Here is a 24,067-nt window from a genome sequence, read left to right on the forward strand (position 1 = left end):
TGTTTTCTTAAAATGACAGCAAATCGCACGAAACCCAAAAAGTTCAATCAACATTAAGCTTTTATTTAACAACAATAGAAATTCAGTTTGATACCCAAATGAGAAACAGAAAAAACTAAATCATACAGCAGCTACGCACATGAGAAAAGGAATATTCATTGCTCGATTGTGAAGGAGGTAAGGGATTGCATAGTTATAGTAATGCACATGCATTTATTGTAATAGATGGAATTTTAAATAGATCAGGAATATAGCTAATTATACTTTAATATCTCAAGTGCAGAGCCAGTGTCCCTGCTTCAGTACAGTTAGAAAAAAAGTGCTACTGTGTCCACAGTCAGGTAGACTTATGTGCAACGCTGTTAGTCTCTATACACCAACTATACAGTACGTGGTTTAGGGATAATGATATATTTTTAACATTTATTTATTGTAAAAGATTTATTGTTGTGGTACTGGCCACAATTCATGTCGGATGTGGTAACATTTTACTTTATATTAAATTGGAGTGCTGTCCTAGTAACTTTATCTGTAACATTTTACTTGCCATCATCTTTGCAGAGAAACAGGGATGCAGGGAAACAGCCAGACACAGATATACAATCCATTGACGCAGACTCTGCGAACAAGCAGATTTTGAACAGTTAAACACTAATTGTATGCACCATCAATTGAGGAAAACAAAGGGAAATGTTCCCAAATGGTCTATTTGAATACTTTTCACTGCATTATAGTATGCAGTGAAAAGTAGAATCAGTGTCAGAGTTAAATAGACGTCTTATCGATGTGCTCAGGATGCATCATACACTCCGTTGTAGCTGTAGGTAGAGGAATCTCTGCACTGAAGCTGATGAGTAAAATGTTTCCACAGCCAGCAGAAATTATGGACAAACTACCAACAACAAAACCAAGGTTGCTGTTTAAACTCTCCATCTATACATATACTCTGTGTGTGTGTGTGTGTATATATATTTCTAAAAGACATTCTAGTATTTTCCAAACATGCCTATACCATACTTAAGTGGTCAACAACCACAATAAATAAGCAAAAGAGTTTTTGTGCTTCATTGTTCACACACATCTATTAAATAATGTATGCCTTTGGTGTGTATTCAGTGTTTTACTTCCTTTTGACTGCTTTAAAGACATTTTTAAGCATATCTTCTCAACCCAACCCTACCTGCTGTTCTGTACCAACTCCTTGACCTTTTTGCATGTGCTAGGGAGCCCTTGCACAAACCCCAGTACAGCAGATAACATCCAAACGGTGGTTAAAGTAGATATCCATGTGTACGGTATTTGTGTGTATTTCTACTTCTTAGTAGATTTCAGGCAGGTGAGTGTAGTTTCTGTCCCAGTAGCCTTTCGAGTAGAGCCAGTCCTGAGCTTTGTTGTGAGGGTTGGGTCCTTGCTGAAACCACCTGCAATTTTAACAATGAGAAGATATATTTAATATTATGGGGTACAGCACTTGGGGATAACAGAGAGATCAGAAAAGAATCACAGACAAACTGAAATGCACACAAAAACACTACATCATGGCAAAAATGTTGCTAGTCTTCCTTGTTCAAACTAAATACCCAGTGTCAAAAACCTGTGTCTTCACGAGTGCCAGTATCTCTACAAATGAGTTCACTAACACACAGTTGTAATTGTGCATTTTGTCCTGAGGAGGGTAGTGTGGTGTAGTGCTGAAACTTATTTACTTCTCCAATGTGGCACTAAGCTCAAAACCACACATTAAAAACATCTGTATTTTGCGTATACTATATAAAAGCTGCAGATCAGACAACACAGTTTGAACCACCAGTTAGGTACAAAGTAATTTGATGCCTGTAAGCTAATGAGCTTTCAGCTGATCTGGTCAAACCTCATGCAACATCCATGAATGGATGTACAACTGCATGCGTGTGTTTTATAAGACTGTATGGTTACAAGACGCATTCCTTAAATTGGTCTTTTTGTATATGAAGCTTGGCTTTAAGATAAGTACATTTGCACACCCTTTAGATTCATTATGACTGAGTCTTATATTATACATATGCAGCTGCTTTCCTACTCCCTCTCTTAGCCTTTGCTGCTTGACTAAATGTGGTCTGTGTTGACTGAGTTTATCTTCCAGCCTTGCTAACATCTGCAGTGAGGACTGTTTTACAGGTAAGAAAAGAATCACAGACAAACTGAAACGCACACAAAAAGCACAACACTACATCATGGCAAAAATGTTGCTAGTCTTCCTTGTTCAAACTAAATACCCAGTGTCAAACACCTGTGTCTTCACGAGGGCCAGTATCTCTACAAATGAGTTCACTAACACACAGTTGTAATTGTGCATTTTGTCCTGAGGAGGGTGGTGTGGTGTAGTGCTGCACTTCACACTAGAAATAACAACAGCAAGAAGGCAAAGCTTTGAACCTAACCTTGGGCCAAGTGCGGCGTTCCTTCTCAGTTATAATAAAGGGGAAAGTTGATAACAAAAGACAATAAGGAGGCAATTAGTAAAAACAAATTAGCAATGGAACGATGACAGTACATCATATTGCTCACTAACTCACCTCGTTTTCCATTCATCTGTTGATTTGGTGCGATTTTTCCGGGCCATTCTTTGTTTTTCCTCCAGTCTCTTCTTCTCTGCACTTGCCAAATCTATAAAAAGGCATGGATATAGAAACTTGAATACCTTAAAATAACTTGAAGATGGTGTGGCATAAACGGACTCAAAACAAGGGCATACACCGTACCTATATCTCCATTCTCCATGGCGCGGATGTCAGGTCTGAGGCGACTGTCTGTTGGGGGAATAACTCCCTCCATGCTCTTCTCCTGCTCATTTAGGTGCATGGCGAATGTAGAGAATGCATAGAACTGCCAGAGAGAGAATTCAATTACCACAAACTGTCATAGAGGACAAAAAGCAACAAAATAACAATACCTCATCTTAAGCTATTGTGCCTGATTTTTCTATTTGAAATGTACAAAAAATGTTCCCCTTCCACCACTTCCGTCTTCTCGTACCTTGGCTGAGTTGTCTGGTCGTGGCGTTATCTTCCAGATGAGCTCACTGCCGGGGATGACCTGGGCTGTCTCAGCGTCAGGTGGAGGCATCTCTTCTGGCTCCTCATCCACACTGCTCTGGGGCCACAGAGACACACGCACATAAGTTTAACTTGAACCAAATGGAGGCAGAACACAGGCGACTTTAAAAGCAGTACAATGTAATACCTGTTTATTGCCCTTCTTTTCATCCAAATTCTTTTTGTCAGTCTTTTTGTGGGCCTCAAAGGTAGCGGGGTCTACTGTGTAGAGGCATTCAGTCCATTTGCCATAAATCGCACAGAGCTTCTTTTTGCTGCAAACATACAATAAACAAAAATAAAACACAGCTTAAGATGCCTTTGATATTTGATACATCATCCCTGAGCGTTACCGTTCTGACAAAACTGATGAGTAAAACAATTGTTGTGTTCAAATGTTTCTCAATACATATGACAAATTACTTTCAGGCAATATTAAACATCAGATGAATAATGAAATCATTGGTAATTAAATGAAGATGATACCTTTTATCAAGGATGTATCCCTCCACTATATGGAGCTCTTTTCCAAAGAGGCCGCAGGGCTTGAACATCATGCTGCATCTCTCTCCGGTCCTGCCACAGAATAAGGCTGTTTACCAATTCCCTTTCACTATTCTCCTTCTGCGAGCTGAGGCTTTCAAACATTAATTATCCTGCTCTTCTATTCTAATGGCAACTGTCCCAGTTCTGCTCCCATGATCAATACGCTGAATCTTAAAAGTAGATCAACACCCCACTGCAGAGCGCAGAAACAAAGAGTCTCCGTGCATGCAAATGAACCGAGCGAGAAGGCATTTGCAGAAAAACAAGACACACAGAGCAGCACAAAGAGAAGGGAATTTCTATTACTTGTGATTGATCACTTCCACGCTGCCGTACTGCTCAATCCAAAGCTGACCAACAATGATGTTGTGGACACAACAGGTGGGGTTTGTCCAGGTGTATGCTTCGTTATATCTGCAGAGACATGGAAGCAAAAAGGTAAAGACAAAAGTAACATGAGAAAACATAAAAGAATCAAAATGCACTCACTTGGGCAGCTCCAGTGTGATGAGTCCCTTGGGCTCAGCTTCTATGCTCTTTCCCCAAAACTTGAGTTTGGGGTAGATGGAGCCATGGAAGACGAAATCCTCATTGAGGCCCTCAGCATGAAAGGCACTGACTGGAGGGTGATGGCTTACTTGCTCTGACACCCACCTAAAGCCCAAATCGTCTCTGATGGAGAACAGGGACATGTTTGGTATTGCATTATGGTATACATCTTCACTATATGAAATATGTGTTGTATACAGGTGTGCTCATGAAACATATTGTGTATAGTGCATCCAAGGTACTGAGGAGTCCATTGTCTTACCTGATGAGCTCATACGTCTCCCCCAGTAGTGGGTTGAAGGGTTTCCCAGTTCTCTCCCACTGCGATGCTACAGCTGACACAGCAAATGCTGCAACACACTACAGAGCATTGAAGGATTATAACCAAATTACAGGTAACTAATTCAATATTTGATAATGATAAGAAAATATAATACAATTATTGAGTCTTGCATACTTTATGAAAGGCTAGAAAGTCACTACTATTTGAATTTTAAATTAGATAATGTGACCTTATATGAGAAGCAACAAATGACAAATCACTATTAGACTTATCTTTGTTTTTATTTGAGAAAGTAAACTTTGCATTGTGGTACCTTCATCCTCTCGACAGAGTCGGTTGTGGCGTTGGCCTGGTGGATGAGGTAGGTGTGCTCCATGTATTCGGTTAACCGCTGGAGGAAACTCAGAGGCTCATTAAATATTACAGGCATGGCAATCTTTGACAACTCCTGAAAATGAAATTGGGAGGAGATAAAAGAACCTGTGAGAAAACAGAGTATTGCATGGGCAGAGGACTGTGTGCATAATTGACATATTTAATTCAACAACCACATGACTGCACCCCATGCATGTCTATGCATCTGTCTGCCCTCTGAATTGCGTATGCATGAATCATTAGCCACATTTAATTGGGGAATAAAACATTAATAGACAATATTAAATGTAATTAAATCCAGGCAGAGGCTGGGTAAGGACTGAGCTCCCTTAGGACTCCAAGACACTGATACTAATGACTATATTTCTAAAGACATAATTTAAAGAGGAAGTACAAAAACTAATTTATCTTATATTAACTAACTTTTATTTAGGTCATTTTCACTTTCTTTATTCACCAAGCCTACTTAAAAACAATAATATCTCAAGCCAGCATTCATTTCCTCCAAACAGTAAATTGAAGCACAACAAATAAAGGGTAAATCCGTCTGAGGAGACTAGTAGGTTCTCACCATGCCAATGCATTTTTTTAGGATACTCCAGATGCTGACGTCATTCCTGGAGAACATGGGAGTCGGTAGAGATGTTCTGTAAGACAGTGGTATAAAGAGTGGGAGAAACACTGTCAACTATACAAGACAATTACATTAATAAAGAGGATTACACTTTATTAAATCAGAAATCATTAGATTGTTTATTTTGTGTCAATTCATAGCAGGCAAACACTGACGCCTGAGGGCATGTCACCTGGTCTCCTCCACACTCAAAATGATTTACTTCTCCAATGTGGCACTAAGCACAAAACCGTACATTAAAAACATCTGTATTTTGCTTATACTATATAAAAGCTGCAGAGCAGACAACACAGTTTGAACCACCAGTTAGTTACAAAGTAATTTGACACCTGTAAGCTAATGAGCTTTCAGCTGGTCTGGTCAAGCCTCATGCAATATCCATGAATGGATGTACAACTGCATGCGTGTGTTTTACAAGACTGTATGGTTACAACTTAAATTGGTCTTTTTGTATATGAAGCTTGGCTCAAAAACACCTTTCACTTTAAGATAAGTACATTTGCACACCCTTTAGATTCATTATGATTGAGCTTTCTCTGTCTTATATTATACACATGCAGCTGCTTTCCTACTCCCTCTCTTAGCCTTTGCTGCTTGACTAAATCTGGTCTGTGTTGACTGAGTTTATCTTCCAGCCTTGCTAACATCTGCAGTGAGGACTGTTTTACAGGTATGCTTGCTGGAGGCAGATGGTGTCCTTGTTTAAAATTGAGTGCTGAAGCAACTACACAAATAAAAGCCATTACTTCAGCTAAATAAACAGAGGTAGAAGGGTGGGGGGTTTGCTCCATCTGTAGGATGAGCAGTGCAGTGATGCCTGGCAGACTATACCTCTGGCCTAGTTTGTGTTTCACCAGACTCGGCCCTAAAATTCACTTTTTACATAGAGGACTTCTTTCATTGGACTTTCAAAAAAACTGAAACATGATAATGGGGTTTTCCTAAAGGAAATGGTATCTACAACTGGCTTTTACATGTCTGAAGATTCACGGTACCTGTAGGTTTTACTTTTTTTAATTTCGGTGCTCCAATTTGTTCAGCCATTTAGCTTAGAATATGGTTCTTCACGTCAACATCCCTAATCAATACTTTAAGCATGTACGTCTTGCAGCCAACACTGTCTACTGTATGGTTGAGCTTTTCAGTCTTCAAATTATTATTTCATTATTACATTTTGACTTTATATTAGGGTGGTCCTTATAGAAATGTAGAGTAAGACACATGTTAAACAACTAGATGTAGGCCCATCTACAGGCAACCAGGGACAGACATATCTTTGAATGACAAGAGTATTTCCAAATAAACAGACACCTCATAAATCTTTAATGCACAACACACACTGCCAAACACATGCATGCACACACACACACACACACACACACACACACACACACACACACACACACACACACACACACACACACACACACACACACACACACACACACACACACACACACACACACACACACACACACACACACACAAGCCTACACATATGCACACAGAGCTAGCCAGCCAGCCATTTCCCTTTCCTCCAACTCCTACTCTGAGCCAGCACATGCTGAATTATTCATGGATCACTTGTTGGATTAAGGAAGAGAGGCCAAGCCAGAATCAGCATCCACGGAAATGAAAAAGATTGTGAAATCTAAACGAAAAAAAAAAAAAAAACATAACCAAGCACTAGGTTGATTATTCACCTAGAGAGTTGGATCAGTTAGGAAAAACAAAAAAAGAGGCTATTATCTGTGGATTGGGTGCTCAAACAAAAATACCCGTCTATAAAAACAGACCAGAGTGGAAAGGTGGTATGCCATTACACCAACTCTGCCTTTTACTGGCCTCTCCTCTTGCTGGCTGAAGTCTGCAACCTGTCATCAGGCACGCATATCAAAAAGTCACATGTACAATATATATTTTAGTTGCTCAGCAATATAAAGTTATATACTACTTAATCCTGCTACCAGCTGTGATAAACCACTTTAACAAAGCCTTGCACATAATAAACAGTGAATAGTTTGTCTGAAGAGCACTCACTATGGCTGGTATTACCATACCACGATATTTCCACTCGTACCTTTGCATCATTTAAGCCAGTAAACAAGCATGACATCATAACTGGAGCATGTCCCACCTGTGCTTCTCGACTCCATTGTACTGGGCGGGTTGGTTGCCATGGTTACCCTCCCCTGACATTCCGGTAGGTCCCCTGAGGGCGCTGGGATGGCGGAGGATGCTGAGAAGGGGGTTGTCTCGGCCCTCGTCCTCTTCACAAGATTGACTGGCCACAGACAGGAAGCCGCTCACCGAGAGCTCCGACTCTGTGGGATGATGACAGAGGGCAGATGCCAGGTCATGCCAAACACTCGCACACTAACGTACATACAGGTTTGAGTGGCCGGCTCAAAAAGCTGCAGCCTGAACAGCACACTGTCTGCGAATAAGCACTTGTGCTCAAGTTCCTCTTTAACTTCCCCCTCCCTGCTGCCACCTAATCCCCACCTGAGGATTGTGTTCCAATGAGAGGCCACACAGAGGCTTCATTTCCTCAAACATTGTTTGCTCTGTGTTTTCTGGATGTTACTCCTCCCCTGTCAGTGACATTACAGGTACTGTCACATACACAATGGGAAGGGAGAATAGTGTGTGTACACTATGATGGAGGACTGTATATACTAGTGTGAGTTATTAGTGCTTATTGTAAGAACATGTGCTTGCATACTGAACAATGTATTGACAGAAATTTCTGTTTCAGACACAACAGTTGCACGTCTGTATGCAAAGTGTTTAAGGTTTTACATACTCACCTCAGCATGTGAACATCTTCATGTACTGTATATGCTGAGCACAGTTTAGAGTCTACAGGCAGTTTGTCTCTGGCTAGTATATAACTCAGGGCTATCTATGAATAATGCAATGATTCCTGAGAAAGATTGGTCCATAGTGCACAACATGTTGTAAAATGAAGTCTAGTGTAAATAATCACCATGTCGAGGCTTGGGTATACAAAGAAGCAAACTTCGTCCATTTTTTCCACAGACATGTTGCTGATGCAAAAACTGTAAATGGTAAACATACAGCAGTGGGTGTCAGCCTAATCACTATCTCATTACACTTGAGTATAAGAGAAGAGGACATTGGCAGTGTTATCTGGGCAATATCAGAGACAGATAAAGTGCCAAAGGAATATCATTAGCCGTGTTTCCATCAAACACTAAAGGTATAGTACTTTTTGAACCATAGGTAACCTGTACCCACATGTACCTAAACACTAGATCTGTTTTGCATTTCCACCGCAGACGCTACTACTAAATGAAAGCGTGTTGTTACCGGATGGTAAGAGCTGTGGACAGCCATGCACTGAGAAACAAACTGAAAAACCTTTTTATTCTAGCTCCACCTTTTAGTATCGGATCAGTGTGCTAAGTACTCCAATGGAGGGGTAACGAAAAAACAGGACTGAAAAGAGCGGTTCTATTGGTACCATTCTCAACTTTTGACAATGGACATGCAAAAATCACCGTTCTAATGTGTAACGTTCTGAACTGCTTGGTGGAAACAAGGCTTTTGGGTTTAACCACCCACCCATTTTTTTATGTTTAAAATTGTGCATTGTTTAAATCTATGTTTGCAAGCTTCCACTCTTCTTCTTCCCTGCCCAGGTTCTTTGCGCTTTACTGCCAAACTGTGGACAGCACTACTAGAAGTCTAAAACTCCATACGATACCTTTCTTACAGAAGCTCTGCAATGGAAGAAATGAGTGCAGCTCAACGAACAATGCATTTAACTCAACGTTAGAGTTAAATCTCTCAAAGAAAATTCAGATGCTTGAGACTTAATTTGTGCAATCTGTGACCTGGCCAAGACGCTGTATGAAGAACAAGATATGCTGTGCTGATATACTGATCTCGAGTAAACCCCGTAAGATATTAACTTCTTGATTACTTCACTAACTGTCCACCTAGAGGCTGCTGACCTGATACAGCATCATAGAAGTCATCTTCAGTGAGGGTACTGCGAGTAGACGGCCTCCTGCTCTTACACAGGGACTGCTTGAGTTCGTGGTGCTCAGTTGCCAATGTGTGCAGAGCCTCTGTCAGAGCTTTGTTCTTCTCCACCTCCTGCTCCAACTTCAGGCTCCACACCTGCAAACACAGGACCACCAAACAAATGACACACACACACACACACACACACACACACACACACACACACACACACACACAAGACATGGTAAAGTAAATGAGGTGAATATGCACATACATATTTTGATCCAAAATGTGTACAGTATAGACAGTATGGAAAATCTGGCAAATGTGTGATTGACTGGTTTGATTGATTTGAAAGTATTGATCTGCTTCTGTAGTGGCCACGGTGTGTGTGTCTTTGTGGTTCTGATGGTAGGTCATTGTTCTAACCCTGCCCACATATCTGGTTTCCTCCAGTCTGAACCAAACACCCCAGTCTCTGAGAGCTCTGTAGCCCAGGATTGAGTGTCTATTAAGGGCAACCTGAGCCAGGCCACTGGGGGACAGACCAGATCAGTATTTCCTATTGTCTAACACTGCTGTTGTCCGTTCTTTACTAGCTGAACAGCAGACAGGACACTTAACAAAAATGCTACCAAAAGTTATATAGAAGATAATGGCTATAACAACACATTTTTCTTAGAAATGCATTGAGTTCATAAATGTCCTTTTTAAAGTTTTCATTTTTTTAAGTATTATAAGCAGACAAAAAAAAACATTCACAAAGCAAAGAAAGTGCACTGAAAATACTGGTAATAATGATGCTCATAAAAATCGAGCAAAGCCTCCACAGTTTAAAAACACTCCCACACTCACCTTGAGGAAGGCAGCGGAGAGAAACGGGAGCAAATCACACTGTAAATCTGAGACTGCAAAGTCTTCCATTGAAGAAGAAAAGTTCCTCCTCATCTCTTATACTGCCAGTAGTATTAGTAGTTGTGTGTACACAGCCAAGCACAAAGAAGCACCTGTCAAAGCATCTGCTGATGTGCTCAAGGTGGGTTATAATTCATGCCTGCAACAAAGTATCTGTGGCTCACCAACTTTCCTTTCATATGTGTAATACACATAGATACAGTAACCACCATGAGGACAATAATGTTTCAGTGATCACAATGGAGATTCTACATGATCCAACAAGGTCAAAAAGATCATTTCTATGAAATTCTACTCCGAGATAGCCATGATGTGTGATTACCATTAAAAATGACCAAAATGTGAAAAACACCTGTGTCTATGATTTTTTATTTTTTTTTTTAAATAGTGCTCATTTTGACAAAACTTTAAGATCATAAGATATTTATAAATAAATATACCGTATATAGATTACAGCCCTGAGTGACTGTCAGCAGCTCCAACATTATTCCGGGAACATCAACTGCTTCAGGCTCTTGTGTGGTGGTGATCAGCCACACATGATGGATGAGGCAGTGAAAACACAGTGATATATTCACCAATTTGCTGAGTGTTTTTTTTTCTTGCCTGTCGATTTGGCTTTTGGTAATAAATTTTGATGAGCACCCTGATATCAACTAAGGATTTATTATGCAAATAAATTACTGAAAATACATAATGTAAACTGGATTTCTTTTGTGCACTAGACTTGACTCAGCAAAACATTATTATACATACAGTACAAAAAGGTGAGAATGACTAATGTGCAACAATATGCAGAACCTCACTCTGCAATAGAGAGCAATAAAACACCTCTGGTCAGAACATTTCAAGCTACATTGGGTTTATCCGAACTGAAGCTTTCATGACCTTGCTATATCACTCCATATCTTCAAATACACACACATCTGATGGAACCAAAAACCCACAATCACACTAAAGTATTTAATGAGCATACACAAGGACTTCATGTCACACTAAGATATTTGCTGTAACTGTGACAGAAGCTCATAAGCAGCTTCTTTCACACCAACAGATGCCTGGCACCTACAGTGGAATGCAGTATTATCCTACTGTTCTAATTGTTTGTGCAAATCTAACACTTTCCCAAAATATGACCTCTAACATGCTTCCAATGAACAGCAAAATCACACTAACACTGGTTAAAGAGACCCATTTCACATAGCACGTGTGCCAAAAAGGATGTCATCGCAAGCCCCTTAATTCAAGCCTCTTTTTAAATGTATGGTGTAAAGTAAATGATCTCGCTGTTTAGGAGCCTGTGTTAACACTCCCTGTCCCAGGCACTTGGCTTAAGAGCCCATCCAGGAACAGAACACTTTGTTGTGTAACTATCCCAGCCAGTTTTTTTGCTCTCACAGCATCCTCTCTCCTGAGCACAAACAGCGCTATTTTAAGCCCTGCTGAGGCTTTTGTGTGCAGTAGCTGTTGCTGGAGCCTGGGAGGGAAGCTTCTCCTTGGCCAACACCCTAAAGGGTAGAGCTTTCACTTTGTTCTAGAAGTTTGCTTTCTCTGCTGAGGGGGGAGGAAATCTCAGAGGGAAATGTATTACAGCTCTATACAGTACCCTGTAATATCTGTAACTTGTATTTGTATATCAAACTGTACATGACTATATGATGACTGGGAGCTAAGCTACTGAACAAATAGTTGATTTGAGTGTGATGCGATGTTGCAGCAGAGAGATGCAGTACCAATTACAAAGTATTTCTCATTACATACAGACCCTTGGCTTAATTGGTCAGAATCCAAAAAGATAAGGTTGAATATACACTGCCTCCTCTTATCCAGATCTCGTATTACCTGAAAAAGGAAGAAGTCAGTGCAGGGACCAACACAAACATTAAGCAGGAAGTCTTTCCTGGCTGAGAGATGACAGTCAGTAGGTCAGACAGTTACCCATGTGGCGATGGTTGATTTAAAAGGTCAAACGGTACTTTGTACTCTCTCCAATCCCCAAGGGTTTGAAGGGCAATCTGATGTTTTACAGACTGTTGCCAAAAAAAAAAGTTATGAATGACTGCAGAGAAAACAATGCTGCCCTTCTCCTGCCTTCACAGAAATACAAACTGACAGATATGGTTATCTGCGTGTCACCACTAAGTGGTTTCATGCTGTAAGCCTCCATTTGTTTTCTTGACAGGCGTGGAAGCCTGCTGCATGAGAAACACAAAGAAAAGGTTGGGCTTATAAATCTGGGTTGTGTGTGTATGAGAGTTAGCAGCACAGACCTCTCCACTTTAAATGCTGTGTAGTCACCAACCATACGGTGCCTGGCATGCCCTGTATAAATGTGGCACTCTAACTAGCATACTTCATTTCTGCAGCAGCTGCTGAAATGGGTCAGACCAAATATACTCTATTGAAGGGTAAAACTTCAATTGCTGTAAATCATGCTTCTTTATTTTACATCTGTCCGCACATCAAAGCACTACTACAACAGCATGTGACTACTGTATGTTATGTACTACTACAGAGGCATCTGTGCCAGGATAATGAGAATGTAGGATTAGACTTAATACTACCTAATACAGCCAATCTCAGCAGTGTAGAAAATATAATCCAGTTAGTACATGTAGTAGTACCAGTTTAGCATAAGACCACTGGATGTTAAGATGCTTATTGAGATATTTTCTTCTCATCTGGTTGTCACAAATTCATTAAGTGTCCATTGTTATGACACTTGCAATGCTTCTTGGGTGAGTGCCGGGTTATTCCTTGTGACAGGACAGCATCTGTGGCCAATTCATACTAAGATGATGTGGTTTGGCAATGCACACATCACGGTGTAAACGTGCTGCATTTGGGCATTGTTGAGCAGTATTATATCCAGCTGACAAGTTTTACTATGACGGAGGACAATTAATTCATTTATCTTCAACACACACTTGTAATTCCTCTTTGCCAATGGGTTTACAAGACATAAGTTGTAGTATAACACACACACACACACACACACACACCTTTGCCAATGGGTTTACAAGACAAGAGTTGTAGTACATACCATACTACTGTACCACCAATCAGTAGACAGTATATCAAATAAGTCCTCAATGTAATTTAATATATCCCTCTTTATACTCCTACTTTGACAGAATTCATTACATTATACATTAAAAAGATGCAATGAGCACTCAGTACCACCTCAAACATGCTCAATTTAACACTCTGAATTCAGATCATTCAATCGAAGAATGACTCTCCGCATATTGATGAATAGCTTTCGCAAATGCCAATGCTTCAGATCAACCATTAAATCAGCAACACACTAAAAACATCAGATTCAATCCAATCTATGCCAAACTTCAAACACTTTACGCTACAGTAAGTCATCAGGGACCAGCCCATTGCAAACACAGACAGACACATACAAGAAGAACAACTGTTTGGTTTGTACCTGTGCAGATACTGGATGAGAGTACCGTCACTGTCTCGTCTTTCTCCTTTGCTCGGATGCTCTGGCATGTGGAAGTGTGCCTGTGAGCGTAAATTTGTACTGTGTGAGGGAGAATGCATGCCTCTCCATCTGAGCCTGTGAATATGCACGCGCTTCACTTCTCTCGCTCAATGCACAGCCTTTCCCTTGAGCGGGAGTATGTGGATCTAAGTCCAAGGGCGTCTGTGTGTGTGTGTGTGTGTGTGTGTGTACCTACTCTGATCTGCAAGCTGAATGCAGACCTAAGCATAAAAGCGGATCTTGCCTGTGTCCTTCCTACAGACATGCCAGTGATTACCGCACTGTTCCATTGATACCCCCCCAACCCATGGGCACAGCACTTGGACAGGTGGCTCCACACAAACTTCAAACCTGATTGGTATGAAGGAGCTAACGTAAAGGGGAGGGGCTTGAGGATTATGTAATCATTAATATAATTTATCCAGCCAATAGGAGCGCAGAATGTGGGTTAGGGCTATGAGAATCAATAAGATAAATATTCATACATGCTTAGTGGGCTGGAGCTAATCTAAAAAGAAGCTTCCAAAACTATTAAACCAAGTACAAGATTGCCGATTACTAGAAGACATTTCATTTAAACGTCAAATTTCCGGTATCACAAGACCAGCGCTGTTTCACCTGCATAGCAAACATAACAATACAGTATATTAGATAAACCTTTGCAACGTCTTTTATGGTTCTGGCTGCATTTAGTTATGTGTGAGGAATGGTTTGATGGTGGACAATATAGCCAAAACCCTAAAGGCAACTGTATTGTATGTTGTTTGTTCGTTTGTCCAACCGTTTACATGCTGATACAGGCTTGATTAGGATGAAGACGTTTCCCTACCTCCTCTTGTTTTGACAGCAGTTCAAGGCACAGATGGAGAGCAGCACAGGTTTCACTGGAGAGCTCACTGGTCTCTTTGGCTTTCAGTAAAAGAGGGGCAGCCAATGCTTTCCAAAAATATAAAAAGAAAACATGTTCAGTTTAGATGTATGCAACCTACGGTTATTTTTTATATTCATTTGCAGACTATTTTTTATTATGATTCATCAACTCATAATTTAGTCTCCAAAATGTGTGAAAATAGTGAAAGAATGCCTATTTTCCCAAAACCCATGGCCAGGTCTTTAAATTGATGGTTTTGTCTGACCAACAATCCACACCCCAAAGATTTGTAATGTACATTGAAATAAACGCATTTGAGATGTCTAAAACAGAGAATGTTGTAATGTTTTACATGCTAATTACCTTTGGCTAATTACCAAAGGCTAAAAAAAAATTGTGTGATTGAGTGCCTTCTCCAGGTAGGGAATGAGTCCTTACCCCAAGTGAAGGAGTTCAAGTACCTTGAGGTCTTGTTCGCGAGTGAGGGGACAATGGAGCGGGAGATTGGTCGGAGAATCGGCACAGCAGGTGCGGTATTACATTCAATTTATCGCACCGTTGTGACGAAAAGAGAGCTGAGCCAGAAGGCAAAGCTCTCAATCTACCGGTCAGTTTTTGTTCCTACCCTCACCTATGGTCATGAAGGCTGGGTCATGACCGAAAGAACAAGATCCAGGGTACAAGCGGCCGAAATGGGTTTCCTCAGGAGGGTAGCTGGCGTCTCCCTTAGAGATAGGGTGAGAAGCTCAGTCATCCGTGAGGAGCTCGGAGTAGAGCCGCTGCTCCTTTGCGTCGAAAGGAGCCAGTTGAGGTGGTTCGGGCATCTGGTAAGGATGCCCCCTGGGCGCCTCCCTAGGGAGGTGTTCCAGGCACGTCCAGCTGGGAGGAGGCCTCGGGGGAGACCCAGGACTAGGTGGAGGGATTATATCTCTAACCTGGCCTGGGAACGCCTCGGGATCCCCCAGTCGGAGCTGGTTAATGTGGCCCGGGAAAGGGAAGTTTGGGGTCCCCTGCTGGAGCTGCTACCCCCGCGACCCGACCCCGGATAAGCGGATGAAGATGGATGGATGGATGGATGGATAAAAAAAAATTGGACACTGGGTTCGCTACACTGATACGACACCAATTCCAGGACTCCTACCACAATTCTCCTCATTCTTCACCATCGATAGAAATATTGACACTTCACTCTCCAATTGCTGCTGGGAAGCGTTAGCAGCCTGCAGGAGCACAGTACAAGAAAGATAGATTGGAATCCTCCTCCCTGAACAGAACATCCTCCCTACTGTCGCCTAACAATATACTTTATTAAAAAGGTCTGAACTTAATCTTACCTGAAGGGCTTGTGACAGATTCCTCACCGTCACGCCGCCATCGCCATCTGCATCATTGATAATCTGTTCCTGGGTGCAGTGGCGAGTGCTATAGGATGAATGTGCCTCAAAAGCATCCAACCATCTCTAAGTGGACAAATATCAGAAACATTTACAATATTGTCCACCCTTGCAGATACACTTAAGACAACTCAGCCAGATTGAGGCATGGGGGTGGGGGTGTGGGTATAGCAACAGCATAGAAGGTGAATCTCATCTTACTTTTCTTGTTGCCACTGAATCTGTCTTTGAGGGGACCTTAAAATAATGTAAAGTGTCATCAAAGCACCTGAGCATGAAGAAGCAATGATCCCAGGGTTTGACCTACAATGACAAAATTACTTACAGTACAGTCACGCTTGCTGCACTAGATGTCAAACATCACCATGTCATACGTACAATGTAACTGACACACCCAAGGACTGAGCATCCTTGTGTAGTAATAAAGGTTAATCGGTTACAATAAGCATCTAACCTCTACTACCTACCGTGCAGTAGCTTTGTGTCAGAGACTTGCAGCCTTGTTTTCTGACACCAGCTAGCGCATCAGCCCTAGAAAAGAAAATAGATGAGAGCACATAGACAAAGGCATTTTGACAAGGACAAGCACTGTATAAAATAAAACAACAATTTACCCTACAGTGCACATGTAGTCACTGTTTAAGGTTCCAGTTTTCACTGAATGCTTGGTGAACTACTCCTAATGCCTCTATGTCCAACAATAATTATTTGGAGGAAAAGAGATTTGCATTTCAGCCACAACAACTGACAAGGCACCATGTAATTAAATCTGGCTTTTTACACACACCAATCAAGGATGCAGTAGCAAGAGAGAAACTTCTACCATGGCAAACAGCATGCATACAGAAAACATATACTACACATGTACATACTATATTTTTCAAGAAAACTGCATACATACAGTATAAAGTTATCTTACTGTCTGGGATACCAGGAGAGAGTTCCATCCTCAACTATCACCCAGTGGGATCGCCATCCAAGAAAACGTGAACTCTGTTGGAGACACATGAAGTCAACAACAAATAAACTATGTAGCAAAGAATTGTGTATAAACATATCGTACTGTATGTAGAGGGTTAAAACGTTTTTATTTTTTATTTTAAACCTACTACTTTAAACTACTGATTTTGTCTTTTTAATTTACAAATAACACTTGAAATACAAAACATAAATAATAAGAAAAGGCTGGACTTTTTGTATATAATAACAATGATATTGTGTTGAGCAACAGGGAATAAGTAAAGTCTGGAGGATGTGGAGGAGTCTGAACAAAAACATTGCCTGACATATTAAGAGTAGAAAAGAATACACTTCAACATCTGGGTACCTTCCAAAGAGGGCCTTCAATCTTCTGGACCCCACTGCTCACATCCTTTGTGGGGGAAAAATAATAATTCTCAGACTTGTGTACAGACAGAGCCTGACTGACAACGATGAAGAGTTTCCGGTGAGACTAGACACACTCAACTCAGTGTATTTCAGTTAAACTTTCAGTTCAGAGGTAAATAATATATCTTTTCATTTACTTAATAGCTTAGTACTTAGCCTTATTTTCACCATGACTATGCAATTCTCTGCATTGAAGCTGTGCCAGGCTTATCAGACATCCAAGCAGGAGCAAGGACTGCTGACTTGCAAGGCTTTTTCTCCACAGTCACCAGACCTCAAGTGAACACATTTATAGATTTGTAAAAACCAGAACATGCAGAAAGATAGTTGTGTGCAGTGCACCTATATTTTGGTTAGATTTAGATTGTTCCTAGCTAGATTTTGGCCCAATGGTGGGGATGGTGGAGAGGCCAGAGGATCATCAAAATAATTAGGAATCATCCTTTGTCGACCATGACTTACACCAAATTTAATAGCAATATGGTGTAGAGTTGATAGCTCAAGTTGGACAGTGCAACAGACTGACTGAATGACACTGACTCACAGTACATGCACTCATCTTTTTTACATTAAATGCAAAGAGATGGGAACATGTGCTACTGTACCTTAATTCATGTTCCTGTACCTAACTCATATAATTAAAAGGGTGATTAAAAACTACTGATCTGCACTTACCTTGTCTTGATAGGCTGCTAGAATTGGTCTCAGTTCATCACTGCGAACCAGGTCTAACGCTGTCTGGTCTGCAACACAATTAGTGATCATGCAAAAGCCGGGAACAAAACTAGCAGAACATATTGTAGTATTTACATAAATGTGTATTCTTTAAAAACAAACTGGCACTCTAAAATCACCATTGTAAAGCATATACAGTATGTATAATAAATGTCAGCGTGATAAGGGGGTGATATTAAACGTTAAGTGATATACCATTGTTGTTTTTAGTACTGGGGCTGGCTCCAGACTTGAGCAGCGTTATAATGCACTGCTTCTGCCCCCTGTAGGTTGCACAGTGTAAGGGCGTATTCCCCACCGAGTCCCTGCAGTGAATATCTGGAGCTTCTTTTCCACTGAGCTGAAAAACAGAAGACAGTTGAACAATAGAAAACAACTTAAGTGAAAGCAACTGACATTGACCTCTTTTACATATCTAACTGCAATGGAAACTCATCTATATCCAAATAAGTGTCCACTTCAAGGGAAATGATAACCCTAAATTTGGTTTTCTGTAGAGTCTGCTTTGGTCTGCTAAAACAGGGCAGGCCATTAGGAAAACTGGTACATGTCTTGTTTGTGGCTGTCTCGGATTCCAACTTGTAGCTTCCTGTCTATGCAAATATGAATGTAATTCCGTAGATTGTGCATTTTATTTTTAACAATCTCAGAGACAGCAAACGCTATGAAAGGCACTGGTGTAATATGTGAATTATTCTTTAAGTAAAAAAGATGCTGTCAAAGTGTAATATATTCTGCAAAATGATTTGATAGAATGGTCAGATGCTAACCAGTTTAGACAGAGTGGAAATGTCTCCCTCTCTGGCTGCTTCCAGAAGCTTCTCCTCCCACCGCCTTGTTGCTCTTCTCTCTGCAGCTGCACAAATTAAACACTACTTGAGAACAAGGCCAGCTGATCTGAAAAGCCATCACCAATAAAAAAAATAATATATATATATATATATATATATATATATAGCATATATATATATATATATATATATATATATAATATATATATATATATATAATATACATAATTTCATACCCTCTAGCATTGTAATGATTTCATCATCCTCTGTGACATCTTTAGGGATTTGAGCTGTTCCATTGATTATGTTGGAACAGGCATCATACCGCAGCAGCAACAGAACAATCTCCTTAAGACAAAGGAAAAATCTTACCATCATTTTTCATCACAAGCTTCAGTGAGAAAATATCTGGTGATGTCGGTGAAAGTGATAGTTTGGCGGATAAAAGGGTTATCAAAAGTTACAATGCAGCATCTGTTATTATAGTAAATGGACAGGTATTGAGGTAAGGAAGGTTTTTTTTCACCTTTCTTCCAGTATAGGCTGCTTTGTGTAGAGGTGTGTCACCCATGTTATTCTGCAAATTTGCATCAGCACCTGCCTGCAAATATGTTCCATATATTACATTTCACTGCTGGAAATATGAACTGGACATAATATAGTATAAACCAACTCTAACCTTGAGTAACTTCTCCACAGCACCCATGTGTCCAAAGTAACAGGCGAGATGGAGGGGTGTCCATCCTAAGCTGGCTTTAGACCTAGCTACAGTGACAGAAACAAACATGAACACTCCTAGCATAACGTTACCTGAAATCATGCTAGTCGGCATGTAATGTCGTCTTTAAAAAAAAAAAAAAAAAAAAAACTTACATCTGAAGTTGATGTTGAGAGAGCTGCTTTGGTTTATTCTCGACTCAAGGAGCCTTTGAATATGAGAACAACTGCCCTCTTTAGCGTAGAGGAGAAGCTTTTCCTCAAGTGTATCTGCCTCCATCACCACTTGACTTCCTTTGGCCCAATAATTTGCTCCAAGATATTGGGGGCAAAAAGCCTATTATTAGACAGAAGCAAATAGCCTATAACAAGTGAAGGTGAACAAAGGTTCCCGGTGTCGTGCCAAGGTACTTATCCCCGCCAGGATTTGTATCCCCTGGCTGCGGGAGCACGCGTGCAGTGTTTAACTGCTGCACTTTGAATTGTTTAACTGCTTCACTTCGGCGACGTGAATTGTTTAATGCGTTGTTTATTATTGTGGATTAATCAACAGTGTTTTACAAAGTTCTATATTGACATGCACCTTACTTAGCTACATAGGCCGACTGATAGGCCTATCTATGTGAGTCATGCAGGTTTATGAACAATATTTTTTCCTCGTCTTTGTTAACCCGTCCCTCCCTGCCCTCTAACGTGATTTCTATTTTAATTTAATTTAGTTTAATATGGCTTTTCAATTAACAGCTTTGTTCACCTGTCTACCATATAAGTTACAGAGGGGATACACAAAATATCAGGCCGTATATTCACCTGATATAATGTGTATCCCCTCCCCGGCCCTAACATGCAAAGGGTCTGATATTGTGTGTATCCCCTCTGTAACCTACATGGTAGACAGGTGAACAAAGCGGTTAATTGAAAAGCCATATTAAACTAAATTAAATTAAAACAGAAATCACGTTAGAGGGCAGGGACTAAAATATTGTTCATAAACCTGCATGACTCACATAGATAGATAGGCCTATCAGTCGGCCTATGTTAAGGTGACCAGATTTAACAGGTAATGTTGTTATCTTTGTAAACTTAAAACGGGGACACTGCCCCAGGGACGTCACTAGACCTAGAGCTGCTTGTGCCCCAACAAGCCCCCCTAGGGGGGTCCATGGGCATGCTCCCCTGTAAGAAAATTGTGTCTATTTTAACATTTTAACAACAAAGTGCATCAATCTGGTGCACTTTGAAAAGAAATTCAGAGGTTAGACTTGATTATTCTTATCTATGGATGGAAATATTTGTGCTGTAGCCTGAACTATTTTGCACACACACAGGTGGAATAGTTTTTTCTTTATATTTTTGCATTAATGTCACTAGGAAGCATACCAGTAGAAATATATATTCATATTTGTAAGTGGGATATATATAAGTAAGTGGGATTGTCTGGAATCTGGCAATATAATAACCATTATGGTGGGATACACTGGCTAAGCAATTTACAAAAAATATCTGTGCTGACATAAATAGTTTACATGAGATTAAATTATAAAGTTGGAGACCATGTAGAAATTTTGTTGCAATTTCAAAACCGGATTACTCAGGAACCGCTTGTTGTACCGATGCATGTGTTGAGTGAAGAGTTTGTGAGATATTTCACAGAGAGTAATGGGTGTGCAGAGATTTGTGCAGAATGCAAATATGATAACATTTCATGTAAGTTCAATGTTAATTTTCTTGCAAACCATTTGTCACAGCAAGGGGGTTAACACTTTTGCGTGCGCTATATCCGTGTCACATTCTCATTTGGGGCTGAGCCCCTCTAAAGGTTTAATCCTAGAATCGCCCCTGCTGCTACTTCATACTTGTACTCCACTACACCTCAGAGGGAAATGTATGTTTACTGCACTACATTTATCTGACAGCTTGTGCTTTATTGCTTCACACCTGGGCTTGTTTCTGCAACAGCTCATTGAGTATCGGATACAATTAAAGCTATTGAGAAAATATTTTCCTTTGACATTGGTCCAGTATTAATTAGGCGAAACAAGACAATTGTCCAGCTTGTATTTACGTTCATAAAAGTGCTTGTTTTGCCGCTCAGATTAATATTAGAAGTGTCAGACAACATTATGGAAAGGATTTCTAAGGAGGTGGACCTTTCTGTTAAAGAGTAAGATCTTTTTTTTTAAACATAAAAAGTCCGCGAAATTACGTTCGCTAAACCCACCAGACTCCATGTAAATAAACAGCAATTTTAGCATCGTAAAATATGGGCATTCTAAAACATCTCTGAGCTCTGAGCAGTGCTCGCTCTGGCTGTCTTGAGCCTGCGCGTGTAGGCTGCACGACTATACGTTTGGTCAATGTTTTCTTTCTTTCATTCCAATTTCGGGTCTGTCAGTCACAGTGAAAACTGGGGACATTTCCGAGGACAGCTCCAGCCGGGGACAGGTCACCGAAACCGGGGACTGTCCCCGGAAACGGGAACGTCTGGTCACCCTAGCCTATGTAGCTAAGTAAGGTGCATGTCAATATGGAACTTTGGAAAACACTGTCGATTAATCCACAATAATAAACGACGCATTAAACAATTCACACGTCGCCTTAATGTAACAGACAAATACACGTATTTATGTAGATAAATGACACCACTGTTACCATGGTAAACCCTGTCGAGTCTTCCACGTCGCTATTTGTTCCATTTAAGAGGTGAATTCGAAGTGCAGCAGTTAAACTACGCTCTGAGTGCACGCGCGCTCCCGCGGCCAGGGGATACAGATCCTGGCGGGGATAGTAGCCTACCTTGGCACGATACCGGCAAATTAACGTTAAGTATGTACGAACAAATTTAGCTAAGTTTAGTAAAGTTAGCTAGTTTATTTAACTTAGCTTGCTAGCATATTTAACGTTACTTTCTTTTAGCTTGAATGTGGAGGGGAACTAAAACCAACAACACAACATTCTCAAAGGATATGGCAGGAATGTACCTGAGCACTAGCTAGCTAGTTTAGACCAGCTTGTTAACTAGAATGAAATAACATCAGACTTACAGGTAAGGATTTTCAACTCTTAATTCACCCAACTCTCGCAGACTTTGGTCTGGTTTAGCCAGAGTTGGGGTACCAACACTTCACAGCCGAAATTTGATCATGTCAAACAGCTGACAGCCGTTGGTAGCCATCATGTGACCAGGCAGCAGCTAAATGTGAATGTGTGTGTGTGTGTGTGTGTGTTCTTGTTTAACTAGCTTTTTATATATAAAAAATAAATATAAACAAAATGTATTGACTTGCAAAATGATCTCTAAAATTGACAAACATCATATGAAATCCCAGTCATTAGCGGCGGTTCTATGAATTGTGTTGGTCGTACAGTAGGCCTACTGTGTTAATGAACCCCTAAAAAGCCTAATTCTTCTTTTGTACACTAGATGGAAGTATTTGCTGCACCAGTGATGTCCACACAGGTTAGAGCTGTGTTTATTTCCTAAGCTTCTGTCAGTCAGACAGTAAGTTTGTGCAAAAACCACACAGAAACCCACACATCCCAGCTACATTTTAACCCTCTGAACTTAATTGCACCTTACTTCTTTTTTAAATGTCATTCATTCTAGACATTTTGGGCTATATTCTATGAAGAAAACAGTAGCTTCAGACATGTTTGAGGTATTGAAGATCAATGCTGAGTGTGTGGCTTTGAAGGCCCTGCTTACTTCAAGCAATTAGGTCCCATGAGGCAGGTGCATATCTCGCGGAGAGGATGATGGGAGGTCATGCTGTAAAGAAGGTAGAGTACGTGTCATAAAGGACTTCAAAGAACACCTGTGAAAAGAGAGATGTCTTTTTAAGGGGCTGTGTTGACCAGGAACCCCTAGGCTAAGGCAAGGGATGGACATAATTAGAAAGATCCAATGGGATAGGACTTAAATGCTGAAGCAACTAAATCACTTGCAAACAATGCCACAGAGGACTGAGTTTGGTTAGTAACAGCAGACGTCTGTTAATCAGCCCTATGTTATGTGAGCTTTTAAAGTACCAACAGAGCTCCAAAGAGGCAACTCGGTGGTGCCTAAATTGCTTATGCATCCGTCAGAACATACAGGGAATTAAGTGTAACAAGTCTAGGAAATCATAATGGTTATGCCAAAGACAAACTGCTCTGACAAAGAAGAAAAAACCAAACAAATAAGATCTGCCAGACAAATATTTTTTTTGTACATGGTTTTACATTTGCATGCAACCTACATTTGTATCAAATATATGTTTGCAAATATAATTTAGTTACTTTAATGTCAAATATGAATGTCCTGTC

The 24,067-nt window shown here is 40.5% G+C and overlaps 1 protein-coding gene across 1 annotated transcript; it reads right to left on the reverse strand.

Annotated features, from left to right (window-relative positions):
• Positions 1-728: 728 nt before the first annotated feature.
• Positions 729-22,934, reverse strand: LOC144526409 (oxysterol-binding protein-related protein 1-like). Its single transcript, XM_078263883.1, has 28 exons — positions 22,807-22,934; positions 19,919-20,099; positions 19,725-19,810; positions 19,572-19,646; positions 19,282-19,393; positions 19,025-19,110; positions 18,450-18,594; positions 18,195-18,262; positions 17,458-17,502; positions 17,050-17,123; positions 16,598-16,661; positions 16,332-16,433; positions 16,071-16,196; positions 15,878-15,956; positions 14,695-14,801; positions 9,442-9,610; positions 7,599-7,785; positions 5,399-5,474; positions 4,766-4,900; positions 4,432-4,529; positions 4,110-4,292; positions 3,927-4,034; positions 3,561-3,650; positions 3,223-3,349; positions 3,016-3,132; positions 2,742-2,865; positions 2,556-2,646; positions 729-1,421 (listed from the first exon to the last, which is right to left on the reverse strand). The coding sequence occupies exons 2-28, from the start codon at positions 20,040-20,042 to the stop codon at positions 1,319-1,321; spliced, it is 2,901 nt and encodes a 966-aa protein (XP_078120009.1). The 5' UTR covers positions 20,043-20,099; positions 22,807-22,934; the 3' UTR covers positions 729-1,318.
• Between the last annotated feature and the right edge of the window lie 1,133 nt (positions 22,935-24,067).

Source organism: Sander vitreus, chromosome 12 (genome assembly GCF_031162955.1).
Source record: "Sander vitreus isolate 19-12246 chromosome 12, sanVit1, whole genome shotgun sequence".
NCBI classification, from domain to species: Eukaryota; Metazoa; Chordata; class Actinopteri; order Perciformes; family Percidae; genus Sander; species Sander vitreus.

What these genes read in the sequence shown, in the direction of transcription:
- LOC144526409 (XM_078263883.1), bottom strand. Translation starts at nt 20,042, where the DNA reads ATGGAGGCAGATACACTTGAGGAAAAGCTTCTCCTCTACGCTAAAGAG. An exon ending in AATCATTACAATGCTAGAGG is followed by an intron (nt 19,111 to 19,281) that starts GTATGAAATTAT and finishes TAATTTGTGCAG; the next exon opens with CTGCAGAGAGAAGAGCAACA. An exon ending in GTGGAAGTGATCAATCACAA is followed by an intron (nt 3,651 to 3,926) that starts GTAATAGAAATT and finishes ATTCTGTGGCAG; the next exon opens with GACCGGAGAGAGATGCAGCA.